Raw genomic sequence first — 18,644 nt, forward strand, 5'->3', positions numbered from 1 at the left:
CTACATCCTCTGCCCAAGATCGTCACACAGCTTACCCTCTTCACTTCATTCGGCTCTCCACTCGACCCTTCACTCCTGAGATAGCACCTCCCTGGGCCATTCTTTCTAAAATGAGTTTCCTCCTGTCATTCTCTGTGGTCTTCTCCTGCCTTAATTTTCTCCGTATCGCTTACCACTCCCTGGCATTATGTTATTTTTATTTATTATATATTAATTTTTATATATAATATATTATATATATTATAAATATAAAATATATATAATTAATATATTTAATAATATATTTATTATATTATGTTTAATTATATGTTTATAAATTCTTAGCACTACATCTGACAACAGTAACCTCCAAACGACACCTACTGTTATTTAACTGGGCCGCCAGCATGTCTGGTAGGATAATACAGAAGATTCGCTCACTCAGAGATGACCCTAGTCCAGGCCTCTCTCCAAATAGTTCTTTGTTGCTAAACAGAAGGATTCCGGCTCTCCTTTTGTGGAAATGATATCTGTGTGAGGAAGCTGCACATTCACTTAACCCACATCTTTTACCACTATGGGGAAGTGTGGGCTCCCTGCTGCCTAGGGAAAGCAGAAGATCATTTTCTTGAGAGTTCTTTCTGCTATGAACCTCTTTCTGGTACGCAGGCTCCTTATATTGGGGGAAATAAAACCGTTTCTTCTAGTTATTTTGAGCTTACCTTAGTTTTTAACATTTTTTTGTTCAAGTTCAATAGACACCCGTGTTCATTTGCTCATTCAACAAGAGTCTCTTAAGTGAGTGCTAAGTATGGTACCAGCAGCTCTATAAATAGTGGTCGAGAAAAGATAGAAACGCCGCCCTTGTTTTAGTATGTGGTTTACAGAGTATAGAAATTTCAAGAACTTCCTCATAATCATAAGAATTGAGGTTAGAGGAAAGACAGTAAAAGCTATTTTATGTTTTTGTATCCTCCATTCCCTATCGCTTCATTTAACTGCAATCTAGTGGACTAGGGCGCAGTGCACAGCGTTGCATACTGAGATGCAACATGAAGCCCAACGAGGAAGGATTCAACATTCCTGGCTTCAAGTTCTGGATCTTCCATTAGTAACTTTCAGTCCTTGATCAACTTACTTTATATCTCCTTATGCCTTAGTCCTCTGTGAAGTTATGACATTCCTAGGAAATCTTTAAGGCCCTTTCTGGTTAAAAGAATTCTATACTGCATAATTCTAAATTCTTACTCTAGGGAGAAATAACTCATTATACTGGTTTTCACAGATTTTAAGGTTCATCATTAGCAATTCTGAACATAAGTCAATTTCATACTATTTCATAATTAAGAATTATCAAATAGAGTGTCTTCTCTGAAAGACTGTCATCTGAAGTCAGGGTATGTAACTTGTAAAAAGCAAAGTGAGCACCCTGGCACAGAGACAAACATGTCCTGTATATAAAGCATGGGTTGCTTACATATAAATGACCATCACCTGGAAAGAAATTCTTTTCTGAAATAAAAGTTTTCCAGCCTTGATCTCTTCAAAGTCTCCATTAATTTGGCAAACTCTTTATCAAGAGATTCTTTGTGGTTTTCCAAGCTGTCCAGCATTAATATGCAAAGGTTTAGCTTCTCTTCCACAGTATGTTTGAATTCCTACAAGAAAAGCCACACAACAAACCCCAGTAGCCCGCTGTTAAATATGACAAATGACAGAGGCAGTTTCAAATGCTGTGGACATTCCCATCTCAACGACATTCACTGCTATTAGACACCAAAGTTATAATTAGATTGATACCAATTCTCAGTTGCCCAGAGACTGATCATCCTATTGATTATCCCAGTTTAACAAGTGTGAATAAAGTGCCTATCATGTGCCTAAAACTGAGTTTTCTTTTCTTTTTCTTAAGTGGGTTCCTGACCATTTCAGCAGTCCTTCACAATTGCTTTACAACAGGATGGGATAAGATAATGCAATAAAATCAGTAAGTTGGTTTTCATATCCAAAAGCAACTTTAAAGAAAAAAGAGGTTAGATTGGCAAAGAGGTTGAAATAATATTGCAGAGTTTACTTCTTTCTTTAGCTTCACTTAGGGGGCTGATAGATGCAAAGGCAGTCTGGCAGTCAGGAAGTAGAGATAATAGGTGATAGGCGAGATTTCTTATGTGTTTTCTTTCTAACAAAGCTGGGAATAGCTACAAATGTTCTGTGACTTTCTGGGATAATAAAATTGTCAGGAATAAGATTCTTTTACATAAGAATCATGCTGTCAAAGTTAGGAAATTTTAATAGGCCAAGGAAAAATTTAAGCTAAGACTAGCCAGCTCTCACACGGATACACATAAAACACATTTTTTTCATTAAGTCATCTTATTTATCATCTCTCCATCACATCTCACATGTCCATACACTCACTGTTGTGTGCCTGCCTTGTCCTTACACGTTTATGCTGATCGTACACACACCCAGACACGCGCTCGATACCCATCGTCAGACTAAGACGGCAGAAGACTACAATAAGGTTGTAGAAATGGTACTGCGTCCGTTAAATATTACCTGACTGAACAAAGTAGAAGAAAAACCGGGAAAATCACAAAATATAGAATACTCACAGTAAGCTGTCTCTCCCACTTTTCTTTCATGGTAAATTCTGGGTCAGTTACCCACTGTAAGAATCTCTCAATGAGGGTTGCAACTTCAGAAACTTCTTCATGCTGAAAAGAGAGTCCCACATCTTCAACTATGAGTTCAGGTGAAAGGCATATGCTATTATATAATCAGAATTAATTTAGACCAAAGCTCTGCCCTATGGGTAATTTCAGGAAGACACCAGAGTGAGTTCCTTCTCATCCAATGCCTCTTAGTCACTTTCCTTTATCCCGGGATGTTGCCGTGTGTACATGCTAAGTCTCGTCAGATGCTCTGCACGTACTGAGTGTATACAGGTAGAATCATTTTCCAGAACAAAACCTATCCTTTTTATACCCCTTTTAAAGAGAAAAAAAAAACCCAAGCATTTTCATCATTCATCAAACTAAATGCTACCTATACAACATGCTAGGCACTGTGAAAAGGACAGGAAATACCAACACGACAATGCTATTCTCCGATTTCCCTTAATCGTCTAGAGCTCCCAGTGAAAAATCAAAATGGAGAAAGAAATACTGGCTGTTAGCTAGAAGAAAATTAAGAAGGAAACTGTCCAATAGATACCATTTCTTCAAGCCCTTTGATTCTAAAGATTAGCCCACAGGAAAAATAAGCTCAAGCAAGCCACCATCTTATGGTCAATCTGTTAGTCTGATCGACCCAGAACTAGAAGACCAACTTCAGGGAGGTTTGAGAAAAGTCTTCGCTTTTCAAAGTAGGAGTAATTTGGGTCTCAAAAGCACACAGATACATTTGAACTAAGCAAACAGGCTATATAAAGTCTTTTATCTGCAGATGTTTCCAACCAAAGTGAAACAGCAAAAGCCACACACACACACACACACACACACACACACACACACACATATATATATATATATATATACACACACACACACACACACACACATATATATATATACCAGCTTCTGAAGTGTAGCTGTGAATTCCACTCCTCTTTGTTCAGGTTCTCCTGGTAGCAGCAGCATTTCTTGGTTCATCATCACATCCAGAGATGACAAGCTGATTAAACTGCACTGCCACTCAGCGTCTTTGTTCTGAAACAATTACCAGAATGCCCACAACTCTGTCATCCCAAGAACATTATTTTCACTTTACAAAAATGATGCTCATGAGCCAATGTAATTGTCATCATCAAATAGTTCTAAGTAGTCTTGTGGGAACCTTCTACATCCTTGAAAAAACAAAAAAAAAATACTGTTGACATTTTCTCTCCAGAACAGCTTTAATTGAACAATTAACTAAACTTAAGTTTTCTGTCTTAAGGAAAACTCGTTTATGAACAGATAACATTTACATGTGGGTGACATAAACTGTTTTGGCTCTAATTTTAATATAAAAATAGGGGAAGGCAATTGAATACTACTCAGTCATTAAAAAGATCATGTCTTTTGCAGCAACATGGATGGAACTGGAGGCCATTATCTTAAGTGAGGCAAGTCAGACACAGAAAGTCAGATACCACATGTTCCCACTTATAAGTAGGAACTAAATAATGTGTACATGTGGACACAGGGTGTGGAGTGACACACAATGGAGACTGGGAAGAATGAGGAAGTGGGAGAGGGTGAGGGAAGAGAAATTGCTTAATGGATACAATGTACCTTATTCAGGGGATAGATATACCACAAGAACAGACTTCACCACTACTTAATCTAGGCATGTAACAAAATTACACTTTTACTCCATGAATTTATGCTAATAATAAATAAATATTTAAAAGTGGGCCAAGCACGGTGGCTCACACCTATAATCCCAGCACTCTGGGAGGCTGAGGCAGGAGGATCACTCAAGGTCAGGAGTTCAAAACCAGCCTGAGCAAGAACGAGACCCTGTATCTCCTAAAAATAGAAAGAAATTAACTGGCCAAGTAAAAATAGATAGAAAAAATTAGCCAGGCATGGTGGCACATGCCTGTAGTCCCAGCTACTCGGGAGGCTGAGGCAGGAGGATCGCTTGAGCCCAAGAGTTTGAGGTTGCTGTGAGCTAGGCTGACGCCACGGCACTCACTCTAGCCCGGGCAACAGAGTGAGACTCTGTCTCAAAAAGAAAAAAGAAAGTAAAAATAGGGGAAGGTAAAGAAATTCACAAGGGGAAGAAGCTACAGGGGAAGGGGGCTTATCAAATCCATCTCCTTGAAAACAGGTTGGTTTCTTTTGTCTCCGTCTTGTTCATAAACGATGCTCTCGGATAATGTTTCTCACACTATGTTCCCGGTACTTCTAGCAAAGTCCCTGTCTCCTGCCACACTTGAGATGTAACCACCTGGCTGCTGTCCACTGAAAACGGTCAGAGGACCCCGATTTCCAGGCCTTGGTTAGAAGGCAAACCCCCTAAAACTCACCGGTGGGTAAACCTCGGGGCCTGAACTTTGCCAGTTGATAACCACTCCCTCCACTTCCCCCCCTTTTAGAAGGATAGAACTTTCTGGACTGGCGTCTTGACATCATTATTCTCTCAGAGGCCTGAGGGTAGAAACACAGTGCCGTGGCAGATTTGCCACAGTTTCGTTCAGTCTGGCAGTCTGGCTCGGTTTCAGAACCACAGTGAAAGGAGGAGGATTTGAAGCCGAATGTCAGCAAAGCACAGCCCTCGGCAGGACGTCCAGGGACGCCTGAGGCGGCCTCGGATGAAGGCAGCATATGCTGTCCCCGCATCCTTGGCAGGAGCAACGCGACAGCATGTGCCCCAGAGGCGTTCTTCCCTTCCTCTCCAAGGTCACGTCACAGCTGTCAACAGGAGACCCCTCTGACAAATCCATCATCCACAGACGTGGAGAGACCACCACGTGGTGGAACGGAAGCAGTTTGCTACACAAAATATTTCCTAACATAACAAGCACAAGACTGGAAAACACAAAAGGAGTGAAAATATAGCATGGGGTGTGGGGAGGTTTACAAGGTTTTCATCTCCAAGATTTTTATTTTTAATTAGTATTTCCTCCCATGTTATAAAGAATTGGGTCTACCAAACTGAGATTTAAAAAAAAAAAAAAAAAAAAAAAAAAAACCTAGTAATTCATTTTGCTACTTTAAAATTAACCAAAACATATATTTAAAAAACGCTAGTTTCTGTTCAGCGTGTAATAATTAATGTCCTTAAATATCCTAAAGCAAAGAAACTTGGTGGCGTTGTTCACGTCTTTATTTTTGGTAAATACATTTAATTTGGGAGTTTGGAAAATACTAAAAAAATAGCTCACAGATCTCTACTGCTACCCCTAGGAACCCAGGCTGGGGAGCAGTGCAGGTAGTCTATTCTGAAACAAAATCAGGCATATAAAGGTCTCTAAAGTCCCGATTCACCGAACATACACTTCCACAAACCCACACTTTAACCCTCATGTAGCTTTTGGCTGTAACCTAAAATCACGTCCCTTCCTTCAGACTAAGAGATTTTTAGACTTGGATTCTGAAAACTATCAGAAGATTCCCTCACAATGTCTGGTGGTTTTTGGCAAGCTTTGGACTTTAGTACGCTGTCATATGGGGTGGTTACTTTTCAAAGCTTTCCATCATGTGACAACTACCTACCTCTGCAGACTGAGCAAGGATGAGTTCATAATGTAAGGATTTTTCTCCAGAGATGACACTATTACGCTCTCCGCTAACATTCAACCGGATTCCATTTCTTTGGAAAAAACAAACACAGTAGAGTCCAATCTGGTTAGGGTGCCTCCCGCATTGTGTTGGAAGTCACCAGAATAGGGTTCACTTATCACCCATCAGTAAGCACCCGTGTGTGGCAAGGATTTTGTAAGGTGCTTAGGAACAGAGAGAGGAGAGAGAGTCTCTGTTCTCCAGAAGTGACTTGAGGTCACAGACAAGTAGCCACACTTGAACAATAACAACAACAAAGAATTAGAGACAACGGTTAAAAATTAGAAAATTTCACTAACAAAATCTGGATTTCTGGCTTTTCTTCCAAAATAACAAGATGTAGCCAAACTGGGTCCATATAGTCTTTTTTTTTTTTTTTTTTTGAGACAGAGTCTTGCTTTGTTGCCCAGGCTAGAGTGCCATGGCGTCAGCCTAGCTCACAGCAACCTCAAACTCCTGGGCTCAAGCAATCCTCCTGCCTCAGCCTCCCGAGTAGCTGGGACTACAGGCACGAGCCACCATGCCTGGCTAATTTTTTCTATATATTTTTAGTTGTCTGGCTAATTTCTTTCTATTTTTAGTAGATACAGGGTCTTACTCTTGCTCAGGCTGGTTTCAAACTCCTGACCTCGAGCAATCCGCCCGCCTCGGCCTCCCAGAGTGCTAGGATTACAGGCGTGAGCCACCGCGCCTGGCCCATATAGTGTTGATGTAATAATGAGCTGGGAGCTAAGCAGAGTGGCCCCCTTTACGTGGGGAGTACACTGCTCTTGTCTGCCATTCACAGAATGTAAGTGTATCGTTCTCCATCTGCTTTACTCATTTTTGTTATCTGAGTGGCTCCTGGTGGTCCCTGGACTAGCACATCACACTCAATCGAAAATAAATGACTGTAATACAAGGATGGTGTGTGTTAGGAAAGAAGTGAGAACGATGGGCCGTGCTTGTATTCCAAAGGGTTACCTTCACGTCAAGGTAAGGGAAGAGCAAGGGAAAGTCAACACAATGGACTGAATGTTTGCATCCCTCCCAAATGCATAAGTTGAGATCCTAACCCCAGTGTGATGATATTTGGAGGTGGAGCTCTTGGAAGGTAATTAGGTTTGAGGGTGGTGTCATAACAAATGGAATTAGAGTCTTTATAAGACGCCAAAGGTTAGCCAGCCCTCTTTCCTCCATGCAGATACAAGGAGAAGTCAGCAGTCTGTAACCTGGGGGAGGGCTCTCTCCAACCCTGCTGACACCCTGATCTTGGACGTCCAGCCTCCAGAACTCTGAGAAAAAAATGTGTTGTTGCTGAAGCCACCCAGTGTATGGTATTTTGTAATAGCAGCCCAAGCTAAGACAATCAGGGAAGGGTCATAGAAAACTCCTAAAAGAGTTCTCATGGAGAAAAGAAGAAAATATCACCTACAATGGTATAGAAGAAAACAATGTGGCACTTACGAGGGACTACATATAGCTCGTTTAACCAATAATGTAGTGTACAAGACAGAAGGCTGGCAGGGGGTTGCTCTGTACTTACGTGATGAGTTCTTGTTGCAAGTGCTGTAATTCTTGAGCCAGTTTATTTTTATCCCCTCTTAAACTCTGGAATAACACACAACATTAGGCTGTACAGGTTACTCTAGTGGGGAATTTTACGTTTACATTTAACAAGCCCACCTTGCAAGCTGTGAGATTAATAACAATTAATAATAGATATACCTCTATAATGCTTCGGCATTCTATGATGGTTGACTTAAGTTCTTCTATACTTAAATCCTTCTGAAAAGGAGAGAGAAATAGCAGCGAAAAAGCAATGGGTCCACCATATCATATATTAAACTATCAATGTGAACCAGAGAAGAATTATAAATGCCCAATCATCATGAGATCTTCTGCCAATTTCACTATTTGAAAACTGAACCAATATTGAAAATATTGTTTGAAAATCAAAACACACAAGAAAAATAGGACAACAAGGCATCTGTATCTAATTGGTGTCATCATATTCTGTGTTTGTCTAGCCCAATGGAATCGAACTCTAAAAAGTGATTCTTAAGCCCAAATTAAAATTATAACTATTATCAAATGCACTTAAGAAAAAGAAAATCAGTCTCTACTTGCAAATGACCAATGAAATAAGGACACTCAAGCTTATCCAGTTCTGAATACCCTCTTAAAATTATTGTTTTATACTACAGGACCAGAAGGTACAGGTAGTGCCTGTACAATTTTTTTTCAAAGCCAAAATTCTTTATTATTTATTTTATTTTTTATATAGGTGGGATCTTGCTATGATGCCCAGCTTGGTCTCCAACTTCTGGCTTCAAGTGATCCTCCTACCTCAGGCCTGCAAAAGGCCTCACAAAATGCTGAGATTACAGGCATGAGCCATTGCACCCAGCTCTGATCTATGATTTTATCCCATAACTAGCACTAGTATCTGGCTCATGAAGGTGCTCAGTCAATACCTAATGGATGCTGGGCAGGAGTGCAGAATGGTGGGCAGACCAGAGTTACGGAGGAGCTAAGTAGCCACCCTCTCACAATATTATTACCACAGACAGAGAACACCCACAATGAAGACATAAAGTTAGTATAAGAAACCATGCAGGCTTTTAGAAATAAATAAAGTTACTATGATATTCAGTATCCTGATCAAAGTCTACAAGCTATGAATGGCTCCTTTGAAACTCCATAATGTTCAGGGAAGGGACGCCCCCATAATCAGCATCTGTAGCCAGCATCCTTTGTTACCAAAGAGGCTATGATCACAGGATATAAGAATAGAATATCTATGTATCTATAAATTAATCAAATTAGATAGCAAATAATTTGGGTATGTAATCTTCTTTTCTAGAATGAATGTCTACCCACTCATTTGTGTTGTTGTAAATTAAAACTACATCACCAGTATATAGCCAGCAACTAGGAGATTGGCACACTAATATTTGTTATGTAAGTGGATGACCACCACCAGAATTTAGAGAGAATAGGTTCAGACTTATTCTTTACTCAGAAGAGCATTTTAGTGAAGGACTATAAAGGGAAGTCTAATGACATAATAATAGAATCAGATCTTTTAGTAGGAATGAATTACACAAATGACCATCTCCTTTATGATTTGGAGAGAACTAGCCAATTCTGCAGGCTTTCATGGGAAGGAACAGCACCGACCTTCTGCAAACTTGCATCTTTATTAAGTAAAGCGTTCTCATATGTGTATAACTGCATCTGAAAAGAAACACATTTAGGGACGCCCATTGGGAAATTGCTTTGGTAAAAGGACAGTGTCATAAACTCATTTCAGGAAGGGAGATATGTTTCCAGAGCTCCTTTAACATGCATGTTTTTCACTCTACAAAGAACTTTCCCATCCAGTCTCACAACCCTAGAGGTGGAGGTCATTGCCCTGACTTTGCCAGTGAGGAAACCAAAGCTCAGCATTATTCAGGGACGGGCCCTGGGTCACACACAGTCATTGTCAGAGCTGAGCCCACAGCATGAGTGGACAGCTCCAGTCAAGTGCCTTTCCCACTACTCCACACCTCATATAATAAGAGAACGTACTGAGTCTCCACTTCTTTGGTGAAAATGAAAATCTAGGTAGGACACAAACAGATTTCCGTGAGAACCCATAGAAGACTCTTCCTTTTTTAAAAATCTCATTTAGAAATGTTCGAGATTTCTTTTAGCAAATTGAATATTAGGGATACATCAGTTTATTCAAATCCAAAGCAAGCTTGGTGGCCTACGCTCCTACATATAACAGAATTAATACGCATATTGACTGGATTGAGAACCTGAAAAAACTCATCAGCATGGTCAGAAGCAGAAACATCATCATACTCATATACACTGGATATGATCACATCATCATCTGTGTTTCAACAAGCTTGTGGAGTAGGCAGAAATAGCATGTCCAGTTAGTAGATGAGAAAATTGAGACTTAAAACTTGCTTGAGGTTAGAAACTCTTAAGTAGAGAAGACAGGATCTAAATCCATGTCTTCCAGGTCTTTCTACTTGTTCATCACAGTTGTGTTTTCCAAACACAGCCATTCTTAGTGCAGAACTAATTGCAATGTCTAAGTTATAACTGCTCTTTTATACACACACACACATATACACGCACAAGAGATTATGGTTTCTGCCAGGAAACTGGCAAATTCCACGTATAGATATGAAATTTAATTACATCATTTCAGACACGGCCAACAACAAAAAATATCGCTCAAATAAACCATTAGAGATGACAATAAGCACGACACACATTCATGAATTTACTAGTAGTTGTCTTCTGTTTTCTAATGAGAATCTATGGCAGATAAAAATATATACTGAATATAAACTTTTTAGATACAGACAGAAAGCATTTTTATAAGGCATTATTCCTTAATTTAATCAAGGATAGATTATTTTTTTCTCTCTCTCATTTTTGGTATCAAGAAGGTACAATATATAAAATCTTTCTTGATTTAGGGATTTACAAAATCAGATACTGTTAAATTAGAAATTGCCACTATAATCAAGAAGATAAATAATAACAAGGGTTGGCAAGGATGTAGATCAATTCGAATCCTCATACACTGCTGGTGGAATGTAAAATGGAGCAGCCACTTTGGAAAACAGTCTGGCAGTTCCTCAAAAGGTGAAACAGAATTCTCATATCATTCAGTAATTCTACTGCTAGGTTTTTACTCAAGAGAAATTAAAACTTATGTATACATAAAAATTTGCACACGAATGTTCATAGCAGCATTACTCATAACCACCAAAAAGTTGAAACAGCCCAAATGTCCACCGACTGATGGATGAACAAAATGTGCATACCCATATGATGGAATATTATCCAGCAATAAAAGAAAGTACTGATATGTGCTATAACATAGATGAACCTCGAAAGCATCATGCTAAGTGAAAGAAAGTGGTCACAACAGACAACATATTACATGGTTCTACGTAATATCTGTACCCAGAACAGATGTTAATAAATCTATAGAGAGATAAAATAGATTAGTGGTTGTTTACGGCTGGGGAGGGGATGGTAAGGGGTGCTCCTGTTAAAGGGGTTTCTTTTGGGGTGATGCAAATGTTTTCAACTTGATTTTGGCGATGGTTGCACAGCTGTGAATGTATTAAAAAACACCAACTTGTATACTTTAAGTGGGTGAATTTTAAGCCATCTGAATTATGTATTAGTAAAGCTGCTACCAAGAAAAAGAAATTGCCTTTTATATAATTCAGACATTTTGAAAAGTACAAATTTCAGGACTTGTAACCAGAGGTTATTTTGTCAATGGGTCATATACATCATTATAAAATAAGATTGGCTTAACAGAAAAAAAAAATATTTTACCAGTATGTGGGAAGGGCTTACTTGGTGCTCTATCTCGGTCTTAGACAATTCCTCAATTGTCTTTTCCAGTTTATCTATATCCATGATGTTCTTCATGTTCTAATGTAAAAGAAGATAGTATTCTTAGATTTAGCACCAAGAAAAATGCAAGGAAATCACAATCAAAATCTCTTTTAGGAAGTAGTGTTTTCATTGTTAACATTGTAATTAATTCATTTTAAACTAAGGGACAAAACTTTAGACTTTGTGTAGAAATAACATGACCATCCGGGAATACTCGAGGTACTGCATTCTGAGCTTCCATTCCACCTCAGGCCCTTACCAGTGCAAATGTGTGATTACCAGTAACTGTGACCCCTCCATTATCTTAATTGCAAGCACCCCACTCTCCAACCACCACCTCTCGTCTTTCCTGATTACCTCCTGTAACACCAACAAACCTTCAGTCCCCACTGGAACCTGCAATCCAATGATCCCACCACCTTTTTCCATATCCTTCAACCTTCCCATGAACTCAGTGCCCTCTGACTTCCATAGTCAGTCATTATGATCACTCCCTTCCACTGCCTCAGTTCCCTTCCCTATCCGCTGCTGTTTAGTATAGGCTTAAATTAGCTTGCCACTCACTTCGTGCCAGCACCCTTTCAGAAAGAAGGGACAATTAGTTCACACATTAAAGAAAGAAGGGACAGTTAGTTCACATGTTAAAGAAAGAAGGGACAGTTAGTTCACACGTTAAATTCATGTCCTCAGCGTTTATTAGTGATCATACCATATAACCCTAGTATATTCACACCAACATTTTCCTAAATCAGAGGTTGGTGATTTGACCCTCAAAGGTCAAATCTAGCTGATCACTTGTTTTTGTAAATAAAGTTTTATTAGAGCACAGCTGTGCCCATTTGTTTACAGATATGTCTATGCCTGCTTTCACACTACAAAAGCAAAGGTAAGTCATTGCAGCAAAGGGCTTTTGGCTAGCAAAGCTTGGAAACTATTTACTATCAGGTAGGGACTTTGCAAAAGTTTTTCAAGTCCTGGCCCAGAACATCCCTTCTCTTTCCTCAAATTTCCAATAGCTCCTCCAACATCCTCTCCTTTAGCTGATGACATTGCTTGGTATTTCACTGAGACACTAGAACCAATAAGAGAATTTCCATGTTACCCGAATACATAATAAAGGTCTTTGGATGTATGATAAAGTATTTCCTAATCTAAACACTCTGTCCACCTCCACTGTGGCTGTTCAGTCCAAGTCACCATCAGCTTTTGACTGAATCTACTACAGTGGATTCTAAACCCAGCAGCTTGAGTTATCTTGTTAAAATAGAAATTAGATCAGATTACTCCTGTACTCAAAAACCTTCAATGGCTTCTATCTCACTCTGTGTTAAAAAAAAAAAACAATTAAAAAATAAAATAGGCCGGACAGGTTGGCTAATGCCTGTAATCCCAGCACTCTGGGAGGCTGAGGTGGGTCGATAGCTCGAAGTCAGAAGTTCGAAACCAGCCTGAGCAAGAGCGAGACCCCGTCTCTACTATAAAATAGAAAGAAATTAATTGGCCAACTAAAAATAGATAGAAAAAATTAGCCGGGCATGGTGGCACATGCCTGTAGTCCCAGCTACTCGGGAGGCTGAGGCAGGAGGATTGCTTGAGCCCAGGAGTTTGAGGTTGCTGTGAGCTAGGCTGATGCCACAGCACTCTGGCCCGGGCAACAAAAGTGAGACTCTGTCTCAAAAAAATAAATAAAATAAAAAGCTGGCGTCCTTACAATGTCTGTATGAAACCCTACATGTCTGGCTCCCTGAAGCTCTCAGCTTTCATCTCTTGCTACTTGTTCACTCTGCTCCGGACACACCAGCCTCGCTGTCCCTCCAAAATAGCAGGTGCGCTGCAGCCTCACACCCTTGAGCTTGCTGTTTCTTCTGCCTGGAAGGCTCTTTCACAGGTAAAACTCCTTTCCAGTTTGTAATCAAAGAATTAGCTTCATAGTGCTGCTTTTCCTAACCACTCCACTTTAAATTGCACCCCCCTCCTTGTCAATTCCCTTTTCTGCTTTTCCTTTCTCCATAGCACTTATCACCATTTAACTTACTAGTTCCATACGGGCTATTTTGTTTAGGCTCCTGTATTCAGCAGGGGGAATAGCACCACACATAGGGGCCTTCCAATGAATACACGTTGAATGAATTAATGAAAGTGAATCACTATCCAAACCTTTATGCTGTTTCTCTTCACAATGCATCAGATTTTTACTTCCTAAAGGAATTTTCGCAACACTTACATGCATTTTTTAATGTAAGTCAATCATTGCATTGCTATCTCTCCCTTTAGAATGAAGGGTTTTAAATCTGCCTTGTATCTCGATTCTAAACTGGTTTCATGCAATTCTTTGATGGTTTTCACTCATTTAAATATGAGGAGAAAAATATCTTACATTAGGAGTTTAATGAGAAAGCACTAGTTTCACAAAAATCTGGCATTGCAGCTGTAACACATCTGAATCTAATGTAGGCTTCTTTCCAATCTTTAATTGTTCCTTTCCAATCCACTGTGAGATATTTTTAACTTGGCCTGCATTTTGAATAACTCCCCAGACTGTTCAGCACAACTTAATACTTCTGATAGTCTTATATAAAACCCAAATCTAAACCTGCATAATACTTTATGTTCAAAAGATGTCTATAGAGAATTTCCCCTTCAGTACAGTAACTTACAGCTTTGTGACCTCTTCTTCTAACGCTTTAGTTCTGGTGCTTAAAAAATGTATATTGCAAAGAATTATTCTTTTTTCAGAGATTATACTAATATTTCCTAACATATATAAGGTACGTATGGTTTACCAAATGCTTTTACACGAATCGTCTTAATCTCCAAAATAATTGTATGGAATAAGTATTATTAGCCCAGAAAAGATAAATGGTTTTTCCAAGGTCATGCTTTCAGTGTATTTAAGACATGAATTTTAGACTCGAGACTTTTGCCACCTCATCCAATGAAATAATAATGAAAAATGATTAGATGGCATCCATGCTTTCTTTTTTGATTTGGATATTTTTTAGATGGGATAACGTCATTTCATTTTAAATCTAAATTTCTTAAATGCCATTTTTTCCCATGGATAATTGCAAAAGTAATAAGGTACCTCTGTACAGACATGAAAATCCTATCCACTCTTCCTCATTTGTAATTTGACAAATCAATTTGCTCATTGGCCCACAGGCCCCTGAATATTTGCATGATTTTTATTTAACCCACAGTCATAACTCATGATTATATGATTTCCATGTTTGTCTACACCAGTGTTTTATGATTTCAACATACCTCTTCCTGTAGAATCCGAATCTTAAGAATTAGGGCCCGGTTTTCTGTCTCCTGATTCATTGTGAGAAAAATAACGAAAAAGAATTTAAGAAGTTTATGGATATGCTTTTCTGAGTTTTAAAAAGAAAGAAAAAATAAAAATAAAAAATAAAAAAAAAGAAGTTTATGGAAATACCACATTTACCTCCAAAGCTATTGATATTCTTTCCTCTTACCAACTTTAAATGTGACATTCACATGTCACAAATGAGCCTAATCTAAAATAATTTCAATGTGGGGTTACACCTTGGCTTGTAGTTTCTTGGGGATCTGTGAGAAGTTACTCCTCTCCTGGACTCAATGTAACTATGATAGTTAGGGAGGAAAAGATGAAAACGGAAAAAGGAACAATCTGGCTTCCTTCCCTGCTACTTTGCCATTTATTTATCCATTTATAACAGGTAATTGTAAGCTCAGATTTTTAAATAGCACTTTGAAATCACAGAGTTCTAAGCTTGCTATTTGAAGCTGTGGATATTCTCAGATTCAACATCACCACAACATCTGAACATCAAAAACTATTTTATAATTAACAGCTTCAAATTCAGAACCATCAGAAGAAAATATATTCCAGGGCAGGATATTTGCCAAAATGTCAACAGTAAGATTTTGTGGGATTTTTTTCTGTGTTAATATGGATTTTTTTATTTTCATAAACAGGTATTACCTTTTTAATATAAAAATCAAGGGAAGGCCGGGCACAGTGGCTCACACCTGTAATCCTAGCACTCTGGGAGGCCAAGGTGGGCGGATCGCTGGAGGTCAGGAGTTCAAGACCAGCCTGAGCAAGAGTGAGACCCTGTCTCTACTATAAATAGAAAAAAATTAATTGGCCAACTAATATATATAGAAAAACTTAGCTGGGCATGGTGGCGCATGCCTGTAGTCCCAGCTACTTGGGAGGCTGAGGCAGGAGGATTGCTTGAGCCCCAGGAGTTTGAGGTTGCTGTGAGCTAGGCTGATGCCCTGGCACTGTAGCCTGGGCAACAGAGTGAGACTCTGTCTCAAAAAAAAAAAAAAGGGAAAAAAGGGAAAAAAAATTAAAGGGAAAACATCTCTGTCTAGAATTTCATTGGCACTAGAAGAACACACACACCCCTATGTACTTAAAATCAGAATACTCGAGCTTGATTCTAGCTCTACCATTTTTTAAAAATTGACAGATAGATAACATTATGTGTTTCTATCATGTATAACATGATGTTTTAAAGCACATACACAGTGGAATGGCTCGTTTAGCTCTACCATTTATTAAACAATTGACTGATTAAAACATCTCTGGACTTCATCACTCCATTAAAATTTTTTTTCAAATATACAGAGATGTAGCAAATTCTGTTCCTACCTCACAGAATTTCTATAATTACCAGTGAGATAAAATATTAAAAATTCTTTCAAAACTATAAAATACTATAAAATGTAAATGATTTAAGATTGTCTATCTAGGACTTTGCACTTTAATCCATAACAGTTCACGTTATTGATGTTAAAAGGACATTGAACGCTTTACACCTGTTAGCTCCTGTCGCCCGCCCAGCCCTATGGTAGGTAGTATCGTCATCTTTATTTTACCCAGGAGGGCATGGAGGCTTAGAGCGGTTCCCGGGCAGGCCTAAAGGCACACAGCCCTTGGAGCCAGGACCTGAATGCAGGCAGTCTGTCTCCCATGTGCGGGCTCTTACTCAGGTCTCTACTATCCTCAGTGGTCCCTGCTGGGTCTTTCCTATAATGCACCCATAGAGACTCATAGGGTCACAGAGGACCTGACGTGCCATGGGTCGGGGCCCCACATTTTATTATTGAAACAAGAGCTAAGCTAAACGGGTCGGGCGCAGTGGCTCACACCTGTAATCCTAGCACTCTGGGAGGCCAAGGTGGGCGGATTGCTGGAGGTCAGGAGTTCGAAACCAGCCTGAGCAAGAGTGAGACCCTGTCTCTACTATAAATAGAAAAATTAATTGGCTGACTAATATATATATAGAGAGAAAAAATTAGCTGGGCATGGTGACACATGCCTGTAGTCTCAGCTACTCGGGAGGCTGAGGCAGCAGAATTGTTTGAGCTCAGGAGTTTGAGGTTGCTGTGAGCTAGGCTGATGCCACGGCACTCACTCTAGCCTGGGCAACAAAGCGAGACTCTGTCTCAAAAAATAATAAATAAATAAATAATAAAAACCTTAATTTAAATAACTTTTGGCCCTGAAGTTACAAGCCTGTGTTTATTCAGTGTAAGGAATGATTTATGGAGCTTCTCAGTGACAAGTACTCAAGAGAATTGATTATTTTTTTAAAACCTGAGAAAAATATGAAAGTTTGATAGAGACAATTTTTTTTTAATTCAAGTGGTTGTTAGTATCAGATACTTATGAATTCACCTACCAATTTCAGGAGGCATTCCAGAGATTTTTCTAGATCCTCACAAACCATTGTGAACATGACTGAGAAATTTGTAAAGAATTTTTATCTTGACTGAAAAGGAAAACAGATTTTTCTTTATCCTACCACCTGCCTTTACTTGTCTAAGGTGCTACCAGTTCATTTATCAACCTATTGGCTTCTGAATTTTGCCCCCAAATAAGCCCTCCTGTGTTTCAGCTATGTAAACTATATGCCAATTTCAAAGTGTTTGGATGACTTACTAACTGTTTGTTCTGGGCTACAGTCACGGCCTTCTGCTCTTCTGAGGCATTCACACTCAGTTTCAGTTCCTCCAGCTCTTCTTTTAACAGATTTGTTCTCATAATAGCCTGGTGGGCACTGTGGGGGCGGGGGGGAGAAGGCCATGAGCAAAACCTCAAATATAACCGTCCAAGACACTGAGTAAAGCCAAAGACTATTTTTGGACCCCAGTTGAAAACCACTCAAGGCTTAAACCAGATGCCCACAATAGTAAAAATATACCCGTGATCTTTCACAGTCCTTGGAAAAGGAAGAAATTGGAAGGAAGTAGGGGGTGGGGAAGGGAGAATAGAGGGGAAAATCAACAAATATGTTCCTGCAGCTAAAGATTTGGAGGATCCCTTTGAAATCGATCATTGGCTGAATCGCATGGTTCTTTCCCCCTACTAAGAAGATGTAATATTGGTTAATATTAGTTAATGCCATTCCACAACTATTTATTGAGTGGTACCATGTTCCAGGTGCTATACCCTGCATGCAGGCTATGATAGAGGACAAAGGAGACATGTTTTTGCCTTTATAGAGCTTATGGACCACTGAGGGAGATGACAACCAAACAAATAATTACCAACAGTCTCTATATGAAATGTTCTATAAAGAAGTTTTTTACAGCATTATTTATAATAACAAGGCATTCGAAATAACCTAAATATCCACCAACAGGAAATCGATTACATGAATTATGCTAATCCTTATCATGGAATTACCTATTTGTATCTCCCACTAGATTATAAACTGTTCTCTGAGGGCCTCACAGAAGACACAGATTTTTTCATTACTAAGAAATTACATTAGGCCGGGCGCAGTGGCTCACGCCTATTATCCTAGCACTCTGGGAGGCCAAGGCGGGTGGATTGCTTGAGGTCAGGAGTTCGAAACCAGCCTGAGCAAGAGCAAGACCCCCGTCTCCACTATAAATAGAAAGAAATTAATTGGCCAACTAATATATAGAGAAAAAATTAGCCGGGCATGGTGGCACATGCCTGTAGTCCCAGCTACTCAGGAG

The 18,644-nt window shown here is 39.3% G+C and overlaps 1 protein-coding gene across 1 annotated transcript in view; it reads right to left on the reverse strand.

Annotated features, from left to right (window-relative positions):
- The window catches only part of IRAG2 (inositol 1,4,5-triphosphate receptor associated 2), a 97,694-nt gene that overhangs the window by 61,040 nt on the left and 18,010 nt on the right, over positions 1-18,644 (reverse strand). Inside the window, exons 7-16 of the mRNA XM_076007558.1 lie at positions 17,599-17,716; positions 14,922-14,972; positions 11,616-11,693; positions 9,414-9,470; positions 7,959-8,018; positions 7,777-7,841; positions 6,186-6,282; positions 3,555-3,689; positions 2,595-2,696; positions 1,474-1,637 (exon numbers count right to left, since the gene is read on the reverse strand). Of these exons, the coding sequence (XP_075863673.1) occupies positions 1,474-1,637; positions 2,595-2,696; positions 3,555-3,689; positions 6,186-6,282; positions 7,777-7,841; positions 7,959-8,018; positions 9,414-9,470; positions 11,616-11,693; positions 14,922-14,972; positions 17,599-17,716 (927 nt within the window). The remainder of the gene's footprint in view (positions 1-1,473; positions 1,638-2,594; positions 2,697-3,554; positions 3,690-6,185; positions 6,283-7,776; positions 7,842-7,958; positions 8,019-9,413; positions 9,471-11,615; positions 11,694-14,921; positions 14,973-17,598; positions 17,717-18,644) is intronic.

This window comes from Microcebus murinus, chromosome 10 (assembly GCF_040939455.1).
Source record: "Microcebus murinus isolate Inina chromosome 10, M.murinus_Inina_mat1.0, whole genome shotgun sequence".
Lineage (NCBI taxonomy): Eukaryota > Metazoa > Chordata > Mammalia > Primates > Cheirogaleidae > Microcebus > Microcebus murinus.